Here is a 19,519-nt window from a genome sequence, read left to right as displayed (position 1 = left end):
AGGAAAGTAGGGAAGTGCTGAGCAATGTCTAGGGAAAACAATATTTCAGTTACACTGAAGAAGAGGTGCATGACATCTGGATATGCTTGAATAGGGGTTCTGATGGGCTGAGAGGGGGATGGACAGAAGGAGAGGGTGGCCTCCCTGGATGCTTGGGCTCCACGTCAGAGCCTCAGATACATCGAGTGGGCAGAGGGGTGACTGACATATAGACGGGACCGAGATCACAACCCCCCTCCTTTTTTTTGAGGGAATAGGGGATAGCCATTAGGTGAAGGGAAAGCACCAGCATACTACCCTGTATCGCCCTAGAGTCCTGTGGGGACCAGGTAAGGATGGGATGGTGGTGCTCGTTGACAGTGGGAGCATATCTGCTTTGGTAGGTAGGTGGGGGATATTCTCTCTGTGAATTGGCCTGGCAGATAGAATGTAAGTTAGACTATGGGGAAGACTGGGCACTAGTTCAAGGTCTCCCTCCATTGGTTTGGAAAGAGGAGAGTAGCTGAGGAAGAGGGTTGGCTGGGCCCCAGCAAAGCCCGTCATGGTAGCCCAAACTGGTCTGCATATAGGCCACAGAGTTGGGCCTACTTGCTTTTGATTTTGCTGCTTAAATTGCTCATCAACTCTTTTATGCCTATTAAAACCCTACCCTTCCAGCTCAAAGCTATCTGCTTCATGAGGCGTTTCCAAATGTCTAGCTAAAAATTGATATTCCCTTTCTCTGAGTTTTCATTGCTTTGCTTTTGTACCTTATAGGGAATATATATTCTGCCATATATTATGTATATTCACCTGTCTCCAGGAGACTTTAAGCTCCCAGAGGGTAGGGCCCGTATGTTACACTGCTCTGTGTTCTCCATAGTTCCTGGCATGTCTTACCCATAACAGGGCAACAAATTAACTATTTGTTAATTGAAAGAAAGACTATGGAGAAATCCAAAAATGGAAACAGAAGTGTTCCTTACGGAAACCTGACAAGGTTTCGTTTCTTCCAGATGAATCCCCACAACTTCCCAGGATGAATATATTGATCGACTAAAATAGACTGTTCAGGTTAGGGAGAGATTTGGAAGGTTAACCCAAGCCTGCAAGAAGTAGTCCTCTTATCACAGCTAAGGGAAATCTATCTCTGAACAGCTGGTAACAAGAATAAGGTACATGGGTACAATTTAGGGAGAGACATTAAGAGGAAGAAGACAAAAGCATCCATTCACCCATTAAGAATGATGAGAACTGCTTCCTCTGTGCTAGCCCCTGGAAATGGAACAGAAATGGGACATGATCCCTTTCCTTGAGGCCCTCCCAGCAGCTCAATGCTAGAGGCAGTGGCGTGCTGCTAACTGCTTAACAGTAGGCTCTCCAGGAACGCAGGAGGAGGAGGAAAAGCAGAAGCAGCAGCTCTGTGGTGGGTTCCCTCTATGAACACTGCCACATCGGGCAGTTTCAAGCTCCAACATGACACCTCTGAAAGCAGAGTTGGGGAGAGATGAGCCAGCAAGTGAGCAGGCTCCAGCACACCACTGAGCAGGAAGTCGATATATGCATATCTGTAGGGCCTAGAGCCAGAATAGGGAAATTTATTGGGAGTGAAAGAAAAGCAGCCAGGACAAACAATGATGTCTATTTTCCCTAGAGAAGACCTAGAGAGAGTGTTTTTAGTGTCAATAATCTGATGTGTATCCTGAGGGAAGAAAAGGCAATAAATTGAGTGGTGCTGATGAGTGGTGATAGCATTATCGGAAAGACAGTCCAGTACAATTAAAAAAAATTGGCTTGGCATGGATGGAAGGAAATCTTACAAGACAGTGGCTTCCCTTGAGTTCAGAGGGACTGTTTTATATCATTTTAGGAGTTCATGTCTGTTGTGGGCAGTTAAACACTAATACTAACAATATATCTTATATGCTAACATTAATATATATCTTTTGTTGAGTATTATGAAGCAGGCACTTCATATATTTTATGTTTAATCCTCACAACCTTGCTATCTTGGTATTTGTATCCTCGTTTTCATAGATGAAGAAGAAACATTGACTCAATGAAATTAAAGAAGGTCCTTCTTTCCAAATTTATTCAGGTGTGTGGTAGGCTTCATGAACCTGCAAATTTCCTGCATGAGATGTAAATGACAAGATCAAGAAGACAGTCGACTGAGCATATACTCGACACCTGCTAATTTTGTGTGCTGTTACCTATGAGGCCATTTTTGGAGTATTCTAGATGCAAGAGATTTGCTTCTTCATTTTAAAGAGGATACTGGAAAAATATGGAGTCTATCGAGAGAAGAGTGGTCAGGATAGTCATGGGTCTGTACATCGAGTCAGAGAAGGAAGTGGGGATGTGTAACTCGGTGAAGATCAATAAGAGACAACGTGGAAGACAGACTTGAAGCATGAAGGGTAGTCATATGGCGGAGCAAGAAGGCATGATTTATGTGCCCCCAGAGGGTGAAAACAGGCCTAATGGATGGGCAATTCAGTCGTGTATCCCACAAACACTTACTGAGCACCTCTTTTGTTCCAAGCATTGTGCTAAGTGCTGATAAGGGAAGGATATGGCGATGAATTGGGACATACATACTTGTTCAACATCAGGAAGAACTTTCTGAAAGTCAGAGCTGTCCAAAATGGAACAGACTTCTGGACAAGTAGTGACCTTCCTATCCTTGGAGCATGCAGGAGGAGGCTGGATGTACACTTAGAATATGCCAGAATGAGTTTGTTGAGTAGTCAGTGGGACTAAACCCCTCTTCGGTTCACAGATTCAGAGTCTATGTTCTGCCTTATTTTGCTTGGCAGGCTAGAGTGCTGTTCTGAAAAAGTGTCATCTGACCCCCACCCCCCCAGCCTTGCCCACTCAGCTGTGTGCTCTGCTCCCTCACAGTGAGCTCTGGAAGGCCAGTTAGACTGGAAAGTGGCTGCCATCTGTGACAGGGACGATGGAGTTTTGGCAGGTTTGTGTGGGTTCAAGGAATGCAGCATCGAAGCCATGTACACACAACCTGCTCAGGGACATCCCATGGGCAGAACATGTTTGCTTCCTCTTCAGCCCTCCTCTGTTGCTGTGCCAGGCGGGCACAATGGTGCCTTTGAGAGGGGCAGCTGGAAGGGGGTGTTGGCAGGGAGGCTGGAAGTAGAGCATTGCAGCTGGGGGGAACCAAATTCATTTCCAGGAGCAAGCCTGCACTGGGTGCCAGTTTCCAAAACAAAACTGCTGTTTCTCAGAGCTCATGGTGGTGGGTTGCCTCAGAGTTGGACGGAGGGCAAAGCCATTTCCTATCCACTGCTCCACCCTCCTCAAGTTAAAGAAACGTGGCGTGTTGAGGCTTTTTTGCTCTGGATGCAGGTTAACAGGCTTTGCTGTCTGTCTGGGTAGCTCAGGCCAACTTGGGGTGGATGAGGTTTTCTAAGTGGTCAGATCTTCCTGCAGACAGAGCAGGGCTGATGGCCATAGGGACTGGCAGGGCTCAGGGGCAGGTAGGCTTCTGGGCCATGAGCAAGGGGTCAGTATGGAGATCCCTTCTTCTGCCTTTCAGGGTCGCTTCCTCTGAACCCATAGCTGCCCTGCACCCTTGCTGCCCTATGGGGTCTGCCCACTCACTGTCTTAACTCTTTTTGGTGGGAAAGAGGTGGGAGAACTCTGGCATTTCCTGTCCTGGGTTCACAGTTGTCCCAGACCCTCTGCTACTTTCAAAGTTCCCAGCAACAACTCAGAGATGGGTGTGGGAGGTCTTCCCACTCACCACCGTGTTTGCAGAATGTCTGAGTGCCAGGCCAAAGGCTCAGCCATCTCCCCTTTGTGTTACAAATGGACCAGGGTGGTTCCCTTTTATTTTGGTTGCTTCCAACCAAAAGGTCTCCCTTGAGACCGTTCAAGTGGTCATTTCTATTACTGTTCACACTAATTATGATATTTTTCCCACTTTGATTCAATTTTACAATCAATATAGAGTAATTACTTCATTTCAGGCAGTATGCTAGGCCTGGAGATGTAGAATGAATAAGAGAGAGTCCTTGCTTCAAACAGCTGACTGCCTAATGTACGTGCCAAGTCCCCGATGGGAACCTTACTACCACCTCCATAGACAGATGCATTAGGTGGCAAACGGAAGTGTAATGCGGAGGCCAGCTCCTACAGGGAATGCTGTGGCATTGTGAGTGGGGGGTCATCCGATCTTGGAGTCATTACTTATCTTTCAGAAAATCAGTGTCCTTGTGTAAATAATGGAAATAATCCACACCATGTAGAGTTCTTATGAGGATTAAATAAGGTGATGTCTGAAAGTGCCAGAACAGAACTTACCACAAGGTAAGTGCTCCGTAAGTGGCTGCTGTTATCATTTGTTGATACGAAGGGACTTGAGATGTAACATGTATGTGTGTACATTGGTATCATCCAACCCCTTGTTAGATGTGCCCTTCCTAAAAGAGTCAATTCTTCTACATTTTTAATTTCTCTTCTATAGAAGACTAGGATTAGCAAGTTTATGATCTTACTGACTAACACAGATAAACAAAGACCTATCTACTATAGCCAAGAAGATGCACTTGTATATAATAATCTTTGTCTGTTTCATAACCCAGTTGTAGAAGCAGAAAAGGACCGGAACGGTTCTGTTCCCCAAGGTCGCTGAATCTCCTGAGTATGGAGATGAAGACCATGAATTCTTTTTAGTATTCTAAAAAGTCTAAGAGAAATAATACATTTCCCACTGATAAGGCCTCACAATTCATTATTCCTTAAAAGATGCATTTGCCTGGGGAAAGTTATTCTTTCACTAAGGGATCTTGACAGTAGAAAAGTTAAGCTCGCTGGGGCAGAGGTTACCCTGAAGATCTTCCAGGAACCTTTTGTGGGGTTGCCTTTTAACACAACACACTGAGTCATGTGACCCCAACCTTGGTCTTCTGAGACCTCCTTGGGCCTAGTCTATCCACTGGGCTGTGTATCTCCCCACTGAATTCATCCTTAAAAGTTATTCCAAAGTCCTTGGAAGACACAAAGTATGTATAGCCAGGAGTCTGAAGACAAAGAAAATCAAAGCAATTCACAAAGAACAAAGGAAATGGAAAAGAACAAGAAAATAAAAGCATATGGATAAATGGAAGCTTGAAGTAAAATGCAGGGTACACATTTGAAGGAAATAAAAAAGTGGGTCATTTAAGGGACAGAAAAAGTTATGTGTCAGAAACTGCAAGTAAACAATGGGATTTTATAAGAGAAAATTGAAGGAAACAAGTAGGCTGAAAGATTTTAGAGATCAGTGAAGGAAACTTGTAGTCAGTGCCTGGCTGAAAGAAGTAGAAAGACAGGGAAGATGGAGTTGTGTTTAAAAATGGATAAGGTTTAAGAAATCAAAGAATCATAGAGGTCCTCCAGAAGCCTCATTTTAAAGAAATAAGGACTAATATTATTACAGGATTGAAACAAGGTCAACATTATAACAATGCTGATCCCTGTTGGTGACGTTGTGGATTACTTTTCTTTCTTGCCCCTCTATAGTTTAAAATGTTCTACCATGAATTTGGATTACTCTTATAATCAGGAGAAGAGTGTAGCAGACATAGCAGGGAGGAGGAAGAAACTGAGGTAGGGGCACTGGAGCACTGTAGGATGAGCAAGGAGAAGAAATCGAAAGTGGCAAGAGCTGCCTTGGGTGATCTCACAATGAAGATGGTGCTGGAATGATGGAGCCACTGGACTTGACTGAGGAAGGGAATAATAGACTAGACGCAAGATGTTTCTCTCAGGCCCATTCCAGCCTTCTTTTTGCTTTAGTGTTTGATGCATAATCAGGTTGCCACCTTCAATTTTCCAAGAACTCAAAATCCCTTCTGATGCTTCCCCTTCACCAGGAACATGTCCTCATTTCATCTCGGGATCACTGGGGCTGGGTTGATGGGCTGAGCGTCTGGTCAGATCCCACCTTCATTACTCCAAACTTTGGAAGGCTCTACCTGCCCAGACTGAGAAGGTTTTGATGATGCCCAAAGAGGCCAAAGTTCTTGAAGATCTCTTCCCCTCTAATTTAAGAGTGCAATATTGCAGGTGGATACCAAAGGAAGAGTAAGCCAGTGTTCACAGTTGGAGCTGGAGAGCCATGAGTTCTCTTCTGCTACTTACTGGCAGGGTGGATGAGGTCAAGATACTTAACCTGTAAAGTCCTTCATTTCTCTCTTTTGAGGAATAATGGCACTTAATTGGATTAGAGTTGCTAAATTAAAGGAATCTGCCCAATCTGAAAGTAATCACGTTCATTATTTATTAAGCTTCTTTACATGCAAATGGCTGTGCTAAATGTTAGTTTTAGAATTTATGATTCTCACAGACAGGGCCCATATCATGATATGGATTAAATATCCCTAGCCCTCTGCCAGCACACTCCCTTCTATAAAATTAGATTTTTCAAAATTGAGATGAAATTCATATAACACAACATTAACCACTTCAAAGTGTCTAATTCAGTGGCATTCAGGACTTTCACACACAGTCTTTTCAAAGTGTTAGAATAACAGTTATTTGGGTTGGTTCCATTTTGTTACAATAAAAAATGCTGCACTGTATCTCGGTGCTCATCCTCTGGTGAGCTCACGTGCAGCAAATTCTCTAGGTGCAGATTGTGAAGAACCTGCTGGGTCACACAGTCCACAAAGGCATTTTCAGTTCAGCATATATTGCCAAATAAAGTGGTTTGCCACTTACGTCCCCACAGGCAGTGTCTGAGAATTCCCATTTCTGCTCTTCCTCACCGTCATGGTGGGGTATCCATGGAGCACTACAGAGCAGTTAAAAGTAACAAGCAAGCTGTATCAACATGGATATGGGGAGATCTCAAGAATGTAACGGTGAGTGAAAAAGGCAAGTTGCAGAACACAAAGGATTGTGGGGGAACTCAGTTCTATCTGTAATTTATTTCTCTGGTTAACAAATACTTGAAGGGAATAAAACACATATGGACAAGTATCAATTCTAAGTGAAGGGGAAGTTGGGAGTATTTGATATATTCAAGTCTTTGTAGTATTTTTTCTTTTTTTAAAATCCTCAATTGGAAGGGGGAGAACTGAGGTGCCGATTCCCAAAATATACTGGATAACAGATTTTTTTGAGTAGCTTCCAAATTTGGACTCCCTTTTCCTCATGTAGAGGTTCATATTACTGGAGCTGGCTCACCTTCCCTTGTGAACATTGTTTTAAAGTAGATAAAATGTCAAAGAATTTTGGAAGTTCTTGTTTTTAGCCAGTAAAATGAAAAATTTCCACAGCATGTAAAGTATGTGCTAGAATCAAAGCCGCCTGGTTTGTTCCACTTGACTGATCCAGTCTAAAATCCTTTGCAAGGCTATTCGGGGCCTGGGGTAGGAGAGCTGACTCATTGTGCCCCTCCTTCACGCCATTCCCCTACCTGTTTATTCAGGTGAAATCAGATTAGAATGAATGTCAAGGGTAGCTTCGGAAGTGAAGAGAAGTCAGAGACTCTGAGAGACCCTGAGAGACCGCCTCAGACCAGGGATGCTGAGAGCCATCTAGGTGACACGCTCGCTATTTCATGACAGCCAACCACAATTTACTGAGCACCCATTTTCCAAGAACAGCACTAGCTTTCACAAGCTTTCCTCTGTATTCCGGTGAAGGAAGCATTTAGGGTGAGCAATTTTTTTTTTTATGATCTCTTTTTGATAAATGTAAAAAGTCTCTTGCCTGCTTTTAATGTTATGTGAAATGTTAAAATAAATAAAAGTATGTGAATAAAAGCAGATCAGATATGACCTGGCTGAGAATCTCTGTTCTCTATTGAAATACCAGTACTGCGTTGAAACTCCCTGGTTTGGGGCAAATCTGTATTTGAAGCCTGACCTGACACTCATAGGCTGTGTGTTAAGACAGGGGATTGTAAGGGTGGCATTAAATTCTTCTATTTTGAGATTTGGATCTCTGGTATAGTTTGATTTAACGAGTGTAATTTAGCTTGGGACTTTTGAAAGCTTTCTTTTCTTTCTTTGCTTCTTAATGATTCTGCTTCCTATACATTTACTATGCAGACCAGTTTCAATGTTTCTGTTTACTTCTGCCCAGTGCTGGCCCTGGGAATTGGGAGAGGTTTTGCATCTGTATGGGATCCACTCTCAGCTCCAACTTAAATCTACATAACATGCAAAGGTTGGGATAACAGGCTGAATTGCACCTTCCCCCACTCCAATGGATAAAGCCAAACTCAATAGAAAACTCCACTACAGGCCGAAGCGATTTATATCCTGGCTAGAAAATACAAAACTGGAGACAAAAGACTCAACGCAGTAGTTTGCAGCAGACTCTGCTCAGCCGACCTTCTCTTACTTTAGTAAATCTTCCTTCTATATTTCTACCTGATTCGTGAATTCCTTCACTGCCCGTGAGCAAGCAGACACAACACTGGACCAAGTAAGCTTCTTGACTTCTCTCAGCTTCTATTCCCTTAACTGGAAAGGTGATTATGACACCTGCAACTTGAGGCTGCTTTGCAGATTCTGTGAGGTGCTTAGCACCATTGCCATTAAAAACAAAATAATACAAAATCTGAAAACTTGAAACAAATAGACTTGGGAAGTAGGCTAAGGCCCTTCCCCCCATTTTATAGATGCGAATACTCAGGCCCAGATGCACAGTTCACCAATTTATTTAACCTAATTGCAGAAGAGGGCTAACTCCCAGGTCTCGTGTGTGACGGTTAGCAGTAGATTTAGAGGCACCTTCTCCCCGTCTGAGTCCCTAGAGTCCTCAAAACAGTGTCCACAGTGATTTGGCTCCGTGGCTCCCCAGTACCCCTGGACCCAGTTTCCTTAGCACCAGTTAGGTGAGTACTATGTGAATTCTCATGTGTTCTGTCAGCTGGGCTGTAAGCTTAATTTCAGAGAAGGGACTAAGTTTCCTAGTCCTTCTCAACAAGCCACTAGACTCAGACAAACAGGATGTATTTCATGTGGAAAGCCTCTGCATGGAGATCTTCCTCGCATAATCTCATTTTAGCATTAAGTTTCACCATCTAAATTTTAATCAGCATCACACACACACACACACACACACACACACACACACACACACACGAGACTTTATCTTTTCCCCTGAATCATTTACCTTTTTGCCCTTTCTCAAGTCGCTGAACCTCTAGCCTCAGTTTCCTCACCCATAAAGTGAAAACATTAATACTTGCCCTGCATGTTTTGTGGATCACAATAACATGAGATGCTGTGTGGGAAAACTTTCTGTAAACTTCAAGGCAGTTTTCCTCTATGACTGTCACCTACTGCCCAGCCTGAACCCATTTCGTCCTCAAATGAGCGGGAGGACTGTGTGTCTGTTCTTTAAAAGCAATTCTCAGCAGATCGGCCCAGCTGAGAGGGAACCAAATGGTCCCACATTCAATAAGGAGGAAAAACTAGTGCCTCTGTGCTGAAGAACTCACTGAGTTTCTAGCACTTGTTAGGTAAATCTGTATTAATTGGCTTCTAAGCTAAACTCATTCCAGGAGACCTAGAACCTTCTCTCTTATCAGTTTCCGACAATGGAATCTTAGTCAAGTTACTTAATTTCATCATTTAAAAATTTAATATTTTCATCATTTAAAAAATGTAATAGTACTTGCCTCACTGGGGTATAGTGTCAAATGAGGACACATTATGGTAGGCAGTCAAAGCATGTGACTTTTCCCTCTTACCTTTTAATTTTTCTCTCCCTTCTGTTTACCCTTCTAAACCTCTGTGCCTCAGCTTATTTTTCTATGAAATGGGGATAATACCTGGCCTACTTAGCTCATGGGGTTGTTGTGTGGTTTTGAAATGGTGATGTGTAGTATAAATACCTGTCTGGGGTTATTCTTGGGGTAGGAAATTCTTGACCTTGAAATGATGAGTGTGCTGGTTTTCACAGGCCTGAGCTGATGTGCGCAGTGGTCACATTTAGAAGGTCAGTTAACATAGTTTCTTTTCTCTTGCTGAGGCCCCTCATGCTCTCACATCTACCTGTGGTGCTTTGCAGCCTTCTAACACCTGTCACTCACATGCCTCATCCCCTTCTGTCTCTCTGTCCCCCTCTGGATCACAAGGCACAGGACTGTCTACCCACTGTTCTCTGGATGCAAAAATGGCACCTGCCCCAATCCTGTGGGGTGTCAGGAGCCACCTGTCACAACCCCCCTTTCTTAACTCATGAATAAATAAATACTAAAGAGACTCATTATGGGGAGATAAGGAAAACAGGAAGTGCTCCTCAAAGCTCTCAACACACCACAGTGTGAACAACCAACCCCCTCCAGAGGCCTCCAGCATCTTTAGCAACCAGGCCACCAGCCTGCTGTGAGCTTGAGGATGAGCCATCGTGTCTTGGACCCAGAGGGGACCATCAGCAAGGCTGGCCTGGAGCTGGAAGCCGGGAGGGCAGGCCTCAGAGGCAGGGAAACTAAGCTGCTCTATTCTGGGCACAGTTTCAAGGCCATCTGCAGGGAGAACAAGAAGTCGCTGTGCGCCTGCAGCTGGCAGTGGTTAGGCAGGGCTGTCCCTGACTTGGGGTATATTTAAAGAGACCCCACCAGACAGTCACGCCAACAGGAAACATGCACACATATCTCGGTTAGCCGGGTTCAGCTTCCGGCCCAGCACTTGCAGCTCCCAGGCAATGGATTTACATATCAACAGAAGATGGCTGGCTCCTCAGCCTCTTCCAGGTGTAGGTGGTACCACCTGGGGACACACCCAGGCTCCTGGGCCTCTCTGCCCTCTAACTGAGCTGGCCAAAAGTTCAGAGGATTAGCTGGATTGGCTCCTCCCACCCTGAGGTTGGTAACCCAGCAACCAACCGGGAGAGGCAGGCAGATGAGTCTAATAGAAGCACAGAATTTCTGGCTTTGTATTTTGTTTGTGAAAACTCCCTGTGAGCACAGGCTCCCTTCCGGCAGGGTGTGGTGGGGTTTTCCCACACTGCCTCAGGCCAAATACTTCTCATAGGGATGCCCAGGCCCTAACAGACTACTAATGCAGGTTTAGGGACAAAGGCTGTGAGCCAGGACGAGCCCATCCTGGCTGAACTCTGGCTGCCCCGTTCACTTGTTTTTCTCAAGTGAAAACAAGACTATCGGCCTGAATCCCATAGGATCGTGGGGTTGGTAGCTGAGAACCATGGGCAAGGAAACCAACCAACGGATCTGAGTTCCTGCAGAGATGGAGCTGGTGTGCATGGAAGTTTGGGCTTTCAGGTGGCCAGAGACCGAGGGGACCTTCTCACATCAGTGAGAAGACTTCACCAGAGCAACCCAGCAGAAGTGGGGGTGAAGGGGTGGGAAGTGGGCAGCTTATCAACTAGGGAAGGAAAGCCGACAGGCAAACTGTCTGAGGCAGGCTGCTACAAGTGCCGGAAGAGTTAGTAAAACACGAGTGCACCAACAGGATCAGCTACATAATTTGAAGGGCCCAGTTCAAAATGGAAATACAGGGCCCTTTGTTAAAAAATTATCAAGAATTTCAAGACGGTGACAGAAGAGCATTAAACCGAGGGCCCTTCTGAGCGATTGTACAGGTTGCACACCTACAAAGTGGACCCTGGGTATCTATGAGTCGGCTCCTTGAAGCAGCAAAGAGAGCTGAGGTGGGTGAGCTGGGGGATGTTTGGTCACCTGTGGACTTAACTCTCATACCTCTTACCCCTGCTGCTTTGTGGCCACCAGTTCCCAGACTTTTACGAGGCTTGGGACATTGCCTCTACCGCAGCAGCAACTCCTCTCCCTGTGCTGGCGGCAACTAAGTCTTTGCCTCTCTGAAACAGGGGACTTGTGAGGCCACAGTGGGGAGAGGGGTAAGAGAAGGAATGGACTGTGGTCCTGGGTGCTTTGGGCGTTTAGGCCCCAGAGTGACTAAGGACTCGCTGGACAGGTCAAGAAAGGCCAATGCAGCCATTGAAGCCTCCACAGAGCCAAGCTGCCGAGGGGTTTGGGAACAGCATGGCGGTCCAACAAATAGACTACACTCTGGATCACCTCTCAAGGATCTAAGGGGACATGTCCTGAGAGTGTGTGTGACAGTCTAGGAGCAGAACCAACGTCCAGGAAGTCTTCTCCCCACTTGGGTACTTACCTCCAACTCTATATGGTCATGGAGTTTCTTGCACGTGGCTGCAAAGGTCTCCGTGGTGCCAAATTCAAAGTACCACAGCTTGTTCTTCATCCTGGACCATGAAGCAAAGAGATGGCTCAATATCTGTATTTGAAACAGTCAAGTAAAAGAGCTGTATTATCGGGGCTGGGAGGTCCAAGCCCTCAGCATTCCCCAAGCTGCTGTTTTAGCACTTGTTAATCAGATTATCAGGGATGGAAATATTTTCCCAACTGTTCATGCTATGAACTTAGAGAAAAACCCATTCATTTCTTAGACATTCTGGCTTCTCTGGGTGAACTGCCAACTGGTGCCTGAACTTCCTGGTTAGAGCAGGAGAAAGGCCTGCTTGCCTCTGTATCTGGATGAAGGGAAGAGTTCCATGAAAATCAACCGGAGGTGGCAAGTGACAGTATGCTCTGGTCACTGTCTTTTCTACTGCTAATGCAGAGGGACTTCAGGCAGAGCTCTCTCTTGGATATAGTTGGGGTACAAAGGGAAGCTCAGACAGGTTTGTGAGACTTGAGGGATGTACAGTCTCAGGACAGAGGAGCGATAACTCCACAATAAACCAGCCAAAACATGTGCTACTTTGTCTATCCTCTAATTGGGAGAAGCACAGTGGAGAGAATTAGACACAGATTTGCAGGCTTGGTGGAAAGAAAAGAAAAAAAAAAGTTGAGTTGTACGGTAGCAATAGTTCTCCCACCTCTTCCTCGATTGTATTTACTTAGATCATCACCATCTTTCATTTAGGGGTAGACCTTGTCATATTTGGTTCAAATTAAGAGCTCACTATTTTGAGCTTTAAAATTTTCAACATTTTCCTTAGTGGGGAAAAAACAATGGGGTTCTCATATAGCTGAGGGCTTTGCAAAGTCAGATGGTGAGTCCTGACACTTGGTCGTTGTGGTCAGATGGTCTCACCAGGAAGTGATTCTGAATGTATTCCATTTCTTCTATCCCAACTGTCGTCCCACTATCAGGGGGCTGGCTAAGAGAAAGGACACTTGTCTAGATTATAAACTGGCAGATTTTGCTAAGGAAGGATTAAACAAAATCATATTATTGGCACTTTCTTCAGTAAAGAGGAAGCTACCTTGCATTTTACTAATCCTCTGATTTGTGAACGAAGAGGAAAGGATCATTCTTCAGAGAGAAGAAGGCTCTTAGTTCTGCCTTAGTTTTCCCGAAAATAAGACCTAGCCGGAACATCAGCTCTAATGCGTCTTTTGGAGAAAAAATGGTCTTATTTTAATATAAGACTGGGTATATAATATAATATAATTTAATATAATATAATATAATATAATATAATATAATATAATATAATACCGGGTCTTATATTAATTTTTGCTCCAAAAGATGCATTAGAGCTGATTGTCCGGATAGGTCTTATTTTCGGGGAAACACGGTAGTATTCCTTAGGCCATAGCAGATGACTCTTCAGAATAGCAGACACAACTTTTCTCTCTGCATTTCCCAGAAAGATCACCTAGAACTTGAAGATGAGACTGTGTTCTTTCACTGCATGAAGATTTCTAAGACCTAGCTGATTGGGAAGTCAACTTTCTGACTCTTAGCATGCATGAAAAGAAATGATAAATCATAAAGGAGATCAGAATAAGCACGATGTAGGGAGTTATGCCTCATGAAGAAAGTTAGAAGGACTGGGGATACTTCCCAACCAGTGTGCTGCGTCACAAGTATGCCCGAGATGTCAATATCCTCAGCCTTCAGGCTGATCAGGTTGGGGTCTGGGGCAGGCTGAACCCCAGATCCACAGCGGCATTCTCGTCTGTATGTCAAACAAATGCCTTTGTTTTCTATGCATGCTGTGATGTGAAAAAATGCTGGGAAACACTGTTCTAGATCACTGGGTCTCGAATGCACAATGATGTGAATGAATCACCTGGGAATTTCATTAAAATGCAGGTTGCGATTCAGTACCTCAGGATTGGGGCTTAAGAATTCCTTGTTTTCTGACAAACTGCAGATGCTCGTCCAGGGACCACACTTGGACTTGTGAGCATCTGGAGACTACATTTGTGGTTCTAAAACATTAGTATTCATAAGAATTACCTGGGGAATGTGATTAAAATGGTGCTTCCTGGGCTCCAATCTATAGAGATTCTCTGTGACCGTTGTGGGATGGGGCCCAGGAATATGCATTTTTATGAGTGCTCAGGTGATCATTATGCAGGTGGTCAGTTGTCAGGACTTAGAGAAATGTTGCTCAGACCCCAATGAAATGATAACTAAGGAATAGGACAGACCAATTAAACCTGAAAGACAGGATTTCTCAGGAAGGATAGAATCAGGGTCAGTGCCTTTCAATAGATGATGATGGCAAAAGACCCAGTAACAGGAAACACACAGATTGTCATAAATGTCAAGGTTGAGCGTTCCTCTCCAGCAGCGAGAGCATCTCTGTAGCCAGGAGACCTGCACTGCGATTCCATTTTCAAATATAACTGCTGGTCTGAATCATGAGTTTTCAAAGTTATTGCCAGGAGATTTAGAGTTTTAATAAAATTTTCCGGAAGCCACAAGCTATTTTTGCCCAGCAGTAGCTCTTCTGATGATCTAATAAGGTTAAGAGGTCACGGTTAGGTCAGTATCACAGAATGGCTGAGAGGATCAAACAGACTACTCGTCTGGTTAGAGGTCTGTTTCTGCCTGTGTAACCTCTGGCAAATTTTAAAGCCTCAGTTTCCTCATCTGTAAAATGGAGATAATAAAAAGATCTTCCTCAAAGAGTAGATGAGAAGATTAGGTGAGATGATTGCAAAGCACTTCACTTAATGCTTGCTGCATAGTAAGCTTACCAAGAATGTCAGCTACTGACTTATTAGCTATTATTTGAGTTGGCACATTTGAATAACATTATAGTAAGGCAAAAACGACAGATCAGGTTGTGTAGCCGTAGACATTATATAGTCAAATTTTTCTGGGACAGAAAAATATGCGATCATATTTGTCAGATCACGTGTGTTGACTTTTGGTTAAAAATATGTTCCCCACATGTCTATTCTAGTAATTTTTGCAGAGTCATGGACCACACCCTAATCCTTGGTTAAATATCTTGACTGATCACATGATTGACCAAAGATATTGATTGAGAATATGCTTCTGAGAAAGTGCACGTTTGGTGTGAGACAAAGTATTTATGGATTCAAGAACCATTCGTAGTGCCAGGACTAGATGGGGATGTACTAGGTAGAGTGAAGAACAAAACAAAGCACTCCATGAGCCAGGCACCTGAGCAAGACAGACAAGAAAACAGACCATAGTGTCATGGGCTGGGCGCTAAGCGCTGGGAGTCCCTCGGAGGAGGGACATTCAATTCATAGTGGGGCTAGGGGAAGTTAGGGAAAGGATCCTCGGTGGGCGATGCCAGGGTTGAGTTCTGAAGGATGTGGAAAGGAACAGAGAAAGTGGAAAAGAGCATTCCAGGTAAAGGAAGAAGCCCAGGCAATGGCACAGGGCAAGAGAGAGCATAAGCCTACTGGAGAAAACCTGGAACTCAAGGTGGGGGTGGGGGCACTGGCCACATAGGCTGGGGAGACAGATAGGAGCAAGATTATAAAGGCTGGGGATGCCGTGATTAGGTGTTCGGGCTTTATCTTAAAGTCTGTAGTGTGTCATGAATCATCCTTAAGTGGGGTGGTGGTGGAAGTGGTGGAGCAGTGACCTAATCAGATTTGTGCTTTTTAAAGATCATTCTGTACCAAGTGTGGGGAGTGGTTTCAAAGGGATGGGTACAGTCTGGAGGCCTGGAGGTGGTATAGAAATCCAGGAGAGAATTGGGAAGGTCCTGAACAAAGGTAGAGTTTGGGAGAAGAGAACGGATTCACAAGCTGAAATTTGGGAGGTGGAATTCACAGCACTGGTAGGTTGTAAGGAGTGAATGAAAAAGAGTAGCCAAAGTGACACCCAAGTTTTCTTTTTTAGGTAGCATGAAAGATAGCAGGGCCATTCACTGAGAGAGAGGCACAGGAGATCAATTCTCCAGAGGCAGCCCTCTTTGTAATTGAAAGACAGTCCATTTGGTCATCCATCCATCCATCCATCCATCCACGCATCCATAAAATATCTACTGGGCCCTACTATGGACCAGGCACTGTGGAGGGCCTGGGCCTGGAGACAAGTGATGAACAAGACTGGCAGGATCTCTGCCCTCACAGAGCTTACGTACTTTTAATAGCTTCACCAAGACACTAACATTCAACCTCTGGCCCACAGGAGACTATGTGTCCAAAATCTAAGAGTTTTTATTTCTCCTGCTTTAACTCAGGCACATTTTAGTTATGTGAATACATTCTATTCCCATGGCCCTTTGGTTTTGCACTCTGCTAATCATTTTACGTATACTGCCTCTTGCAATTCTCAGAAGAACCCTATGAGGTAGGAAAGGTTGCTACAGATAAGGAAACTAGACTTGGGGAGATAAGTAACTTGCCTAAGTTTGCAAAATGGGTAAATGCAGAGGGGGCACCCAACTCAGACTGTCTGCCCCCAGAGCTGTGCTTTGCTATCCTGCAACTCTATCTTAGCACGCTTTTGCATATAGCGAGGTGGTGTGTGCTCTTATTACACTTACAAGACTGCTGCGGTTCTCCTTCCCCAGGTTGCTAAATGGGCCTGGGGCGTCAGTGGTTGCATCACATTCTAGGAAATGCTACCTGATGAACAGCGGCAGGCCTTCCCAGTTCACATTGGCCAAACACAGGAGTTCTAGAGGAGGTGAATCAGATTTGTCACAGGGATCTCCTAGTCTTGAATCTACACAGCCTCAGAGAGTCACGGAGACCAGAATTGAGCCTTGGCAAGGCCAGATGATCCCAGGACACGCTGTGCCTTTCCTTCTCTCAGCTCACCCAGAAATGGGGCAGAAGCAGTGCCCTTGAAATATCCCCAACATAGCGTGCAATAGGAAAAGCTGGGAGACAAACATAAGTTGCTCTTTAGGCACCTCCCACTTCAGTTTCAACCTGGGCCATTTTCAGGTAATTATAATAAGAGAGGGCAGTGTGGACTAATGTAAAGATCCCAGAATGGAGTCAAGGAGCCTTGGGCTCAAATTCTGACTCTGCCCTTTACAGGTCATATAACTTTGAGCAAATATTTTTACTTTTCTGAGCCTCTTTACCTGTAAAATGGGCTGATATTTAACAGAGCATTATAAATATGAAATGAGACGTGTAAAATCGTCTATAACAGGTCTTGGTCGATAGAAAGTTCACATCTCCTATACAAATGAAAAGTTTACTGATTGAATGTTGCTGATGCCTTGTCAATAATCAAAGTACTTGCTTCCTAATGAAGGTCACTTATCTGGTTCCTCAGAAAAATAGCTATAGCCTTTATTTGAAATAATATAAAGGGAGATTATTTGATTGCCTCTATTCTAGTCACCAAAACTGCTGAAACTACAAAGGCAGGGCTGAGGGGTAGGAACAGAGAAAGGAAGAGACTCCTACCAGGATAAAGGCTAATGAGGTAAGGTGGCTCCCAGAACCCTGCGTGACTGAGGTTAGCCATTAATGGTGGGCTCTGAAGTGGAGTCAGCTTCAGGCCAAATGACATAAGAGAAGATAAGACAGAACCTTTCTTTGTATATGTTGGGGTGTTGTTGCCAAGGATTTCACTGGCAAGCTTATCTGAGGCAGGTTCCCTGCGGGTTACTGGCTGCCCCCTTTCTCAGCTGCTAGGAGATTAGGAAGGAAACTGAACTCCCAGCTTACTGTCATTGCATACCAAGACACCAGGGAGCAGCAGTCTGGACTCTGGTTCTGTCTACACTGTCAGAGCAGATCTGAATAGTATGGAGTGCGGACAGGTTATTTGTTGATCTGGACTAGAGATAGCTGCTTGTTCCGGAGGCTTTGGCTTTTTGGTTCTGCACTCTGCCAAACATTTTACATATGTTATCTCTTTCCATTCTCAGAAGAACCCTATGAGTAGGTACTATTGCTGCAAATGAGGAAATTCACAGATGGAAGTGAATTCCCTTTTGCCTCATCTTCCCTTTCCTTTTTCTTTACCAGCTCCAGCACCCGCACCTTTCCAAAGCCTGTGGTAAAGGCCTATAGGCATGTGATATCCCACATTTTGAGGTGCAGCCCCCCCTTCTCCCTGCCAACCAGAGAACATGGAGGCCAGAGTCCCGTCTCTTTAGAAGATGTCTCCCAGCCACTCTCCTCTTATGCCTTGCTGGAGGACTGCTGCTGCTGCTGTATGGGGCACTGGTTTTTGTCTGTTTCATCTTCAGTTAGATAAGAACATGGCATTTGGAATCTGAGGGCTGGGGTTCATGACCAGCTCTGCCACTTACTGGCTAGGCAAGTTATTTAAGTGCTTTCTTTGAAGCTTCATTTCTTCCACAAAATGGGAATATTATTCTGTGCCCAACGAAGTTTTGAAGCTGATGTGGCAAATGCAAAGCACCAAGCAGGTGTTTAATGCATGGTAAGTGCTGACTAACTGTTCTTCCTTGTTGCTAGGAGACACAATCACTGGGAGAGTCAGTCCTCCGTGGCTACAGGGGTGGGGGCAGGAGTAGTATGGGGGTCTATTGGGGCAGCCAATATTTTTTGCAGAAAATAAAAGTAACAATGTTTTAATGACTTCTGGAATGCTTTTTCTGCATCTCTCTTCCTGAGTTTTTTTTGGCCCACCATTTCTTTCCTTCTCAAAATCACCTTTCAGCTGGAGATGACTAATCCTTAACCAGTTGTCCTGAGGCTGGTTTCCAGGACCATGAAATTCTTAGGTTCATTGTCAGGCTCCAAACTACCCAGGTGAACCCATCCTTGAGGCAGAAGACCCTCATCCGGGCACCAAGTTACTCTCAGTCAGTTACGTGGAGGAGTGGGAAACAGCAGCAGTGACACTGTGGGTTGACTCTATTTCTGGGTTTTCTTAATTTCTCCTTGCTTTGTAAAAAAATAACATCGATTGCACACTAGTTAGTTGAATCTTTTCATTTGACAGACGAGGGAAAAGTGAGACTAATTGAAAATGTTCTTTTATATTAGCAACGGAGGGCTGGATTCAGGCATCATCCTGACAGCCTATGAATGGCCTGTTTTCAAGGATGGCCACAAGTGAAACCAAGCGAGCTGCTGGGCATTTTTACCAGCAAAGGCAATGAGCTTCTGAAGGCACTTTTCTGATAGTCTAGGAAGTTTTAAGGGCAATAGACTTTTGAAGTCATCAAAACATGAAAACATTTCTTTGGGCTTAGAAGGCTACAAAGAGGACACTACAGCTATTTCTAGAAATAGGAGCACTTGAAGTGAAGGCATTCCTCTTTGTGGTTTGGACTTTGGTAATCAGGTTCCCCGAGGGGGTCATGACTCAGGCCTTCTCTGTCCACCCAGTGAAACAGATGCTACCCA

At 44.6% G+C, this 19,519-nt stretch overlaps 1 protein-coding gene across 9 annotated transcripts in view; it reads right to left on the bottom strand.

Moving 5' to 3' along the window:
- DGKG (diacylglycerol kinase gamma) overlaps window positions 1-19,519 on the bottom strand; it is a 196,384-nt gene that overhangs the window by 51,743 nt on the left and 125,122 nt on the right. For all 9 annotated transcript variants that reach the window (XM_033128571.1, XM_033128563.1, XM_033128577.1 and 6 more), the window contains one exon: window positions 12,099-12,189. In XM_033128571.1, coding sequence (XP_032984462.1) covers window positions 12,099-12,189 — 91 coding nt within the window. The remainder of the gene's footprint in view (window positions 1-12,098; window positions 12,190-19,519) is intronic.

Source organism: Rhinolophus ferrumequinum, chromosome 2 (genome assembly GCF_004115265.2).
Source record: "Rhinolophus ferrumequinum isolate MPI-CBG mRhiFer1 chromosome 2, mRhiFer1_v1.p, whole genome shotgun sequence".
NCBI lineage: Eukaryota > Metazoa > Chordata > Mammalia > Chiroptera > Rhinolophidae > Rhinolophus > Rhinolophus ferrumequinum.
Note: the sequence above shows the minus strand (reverse complement) of the source record. Positions and strands in the feature narration are given on the sequence as shown.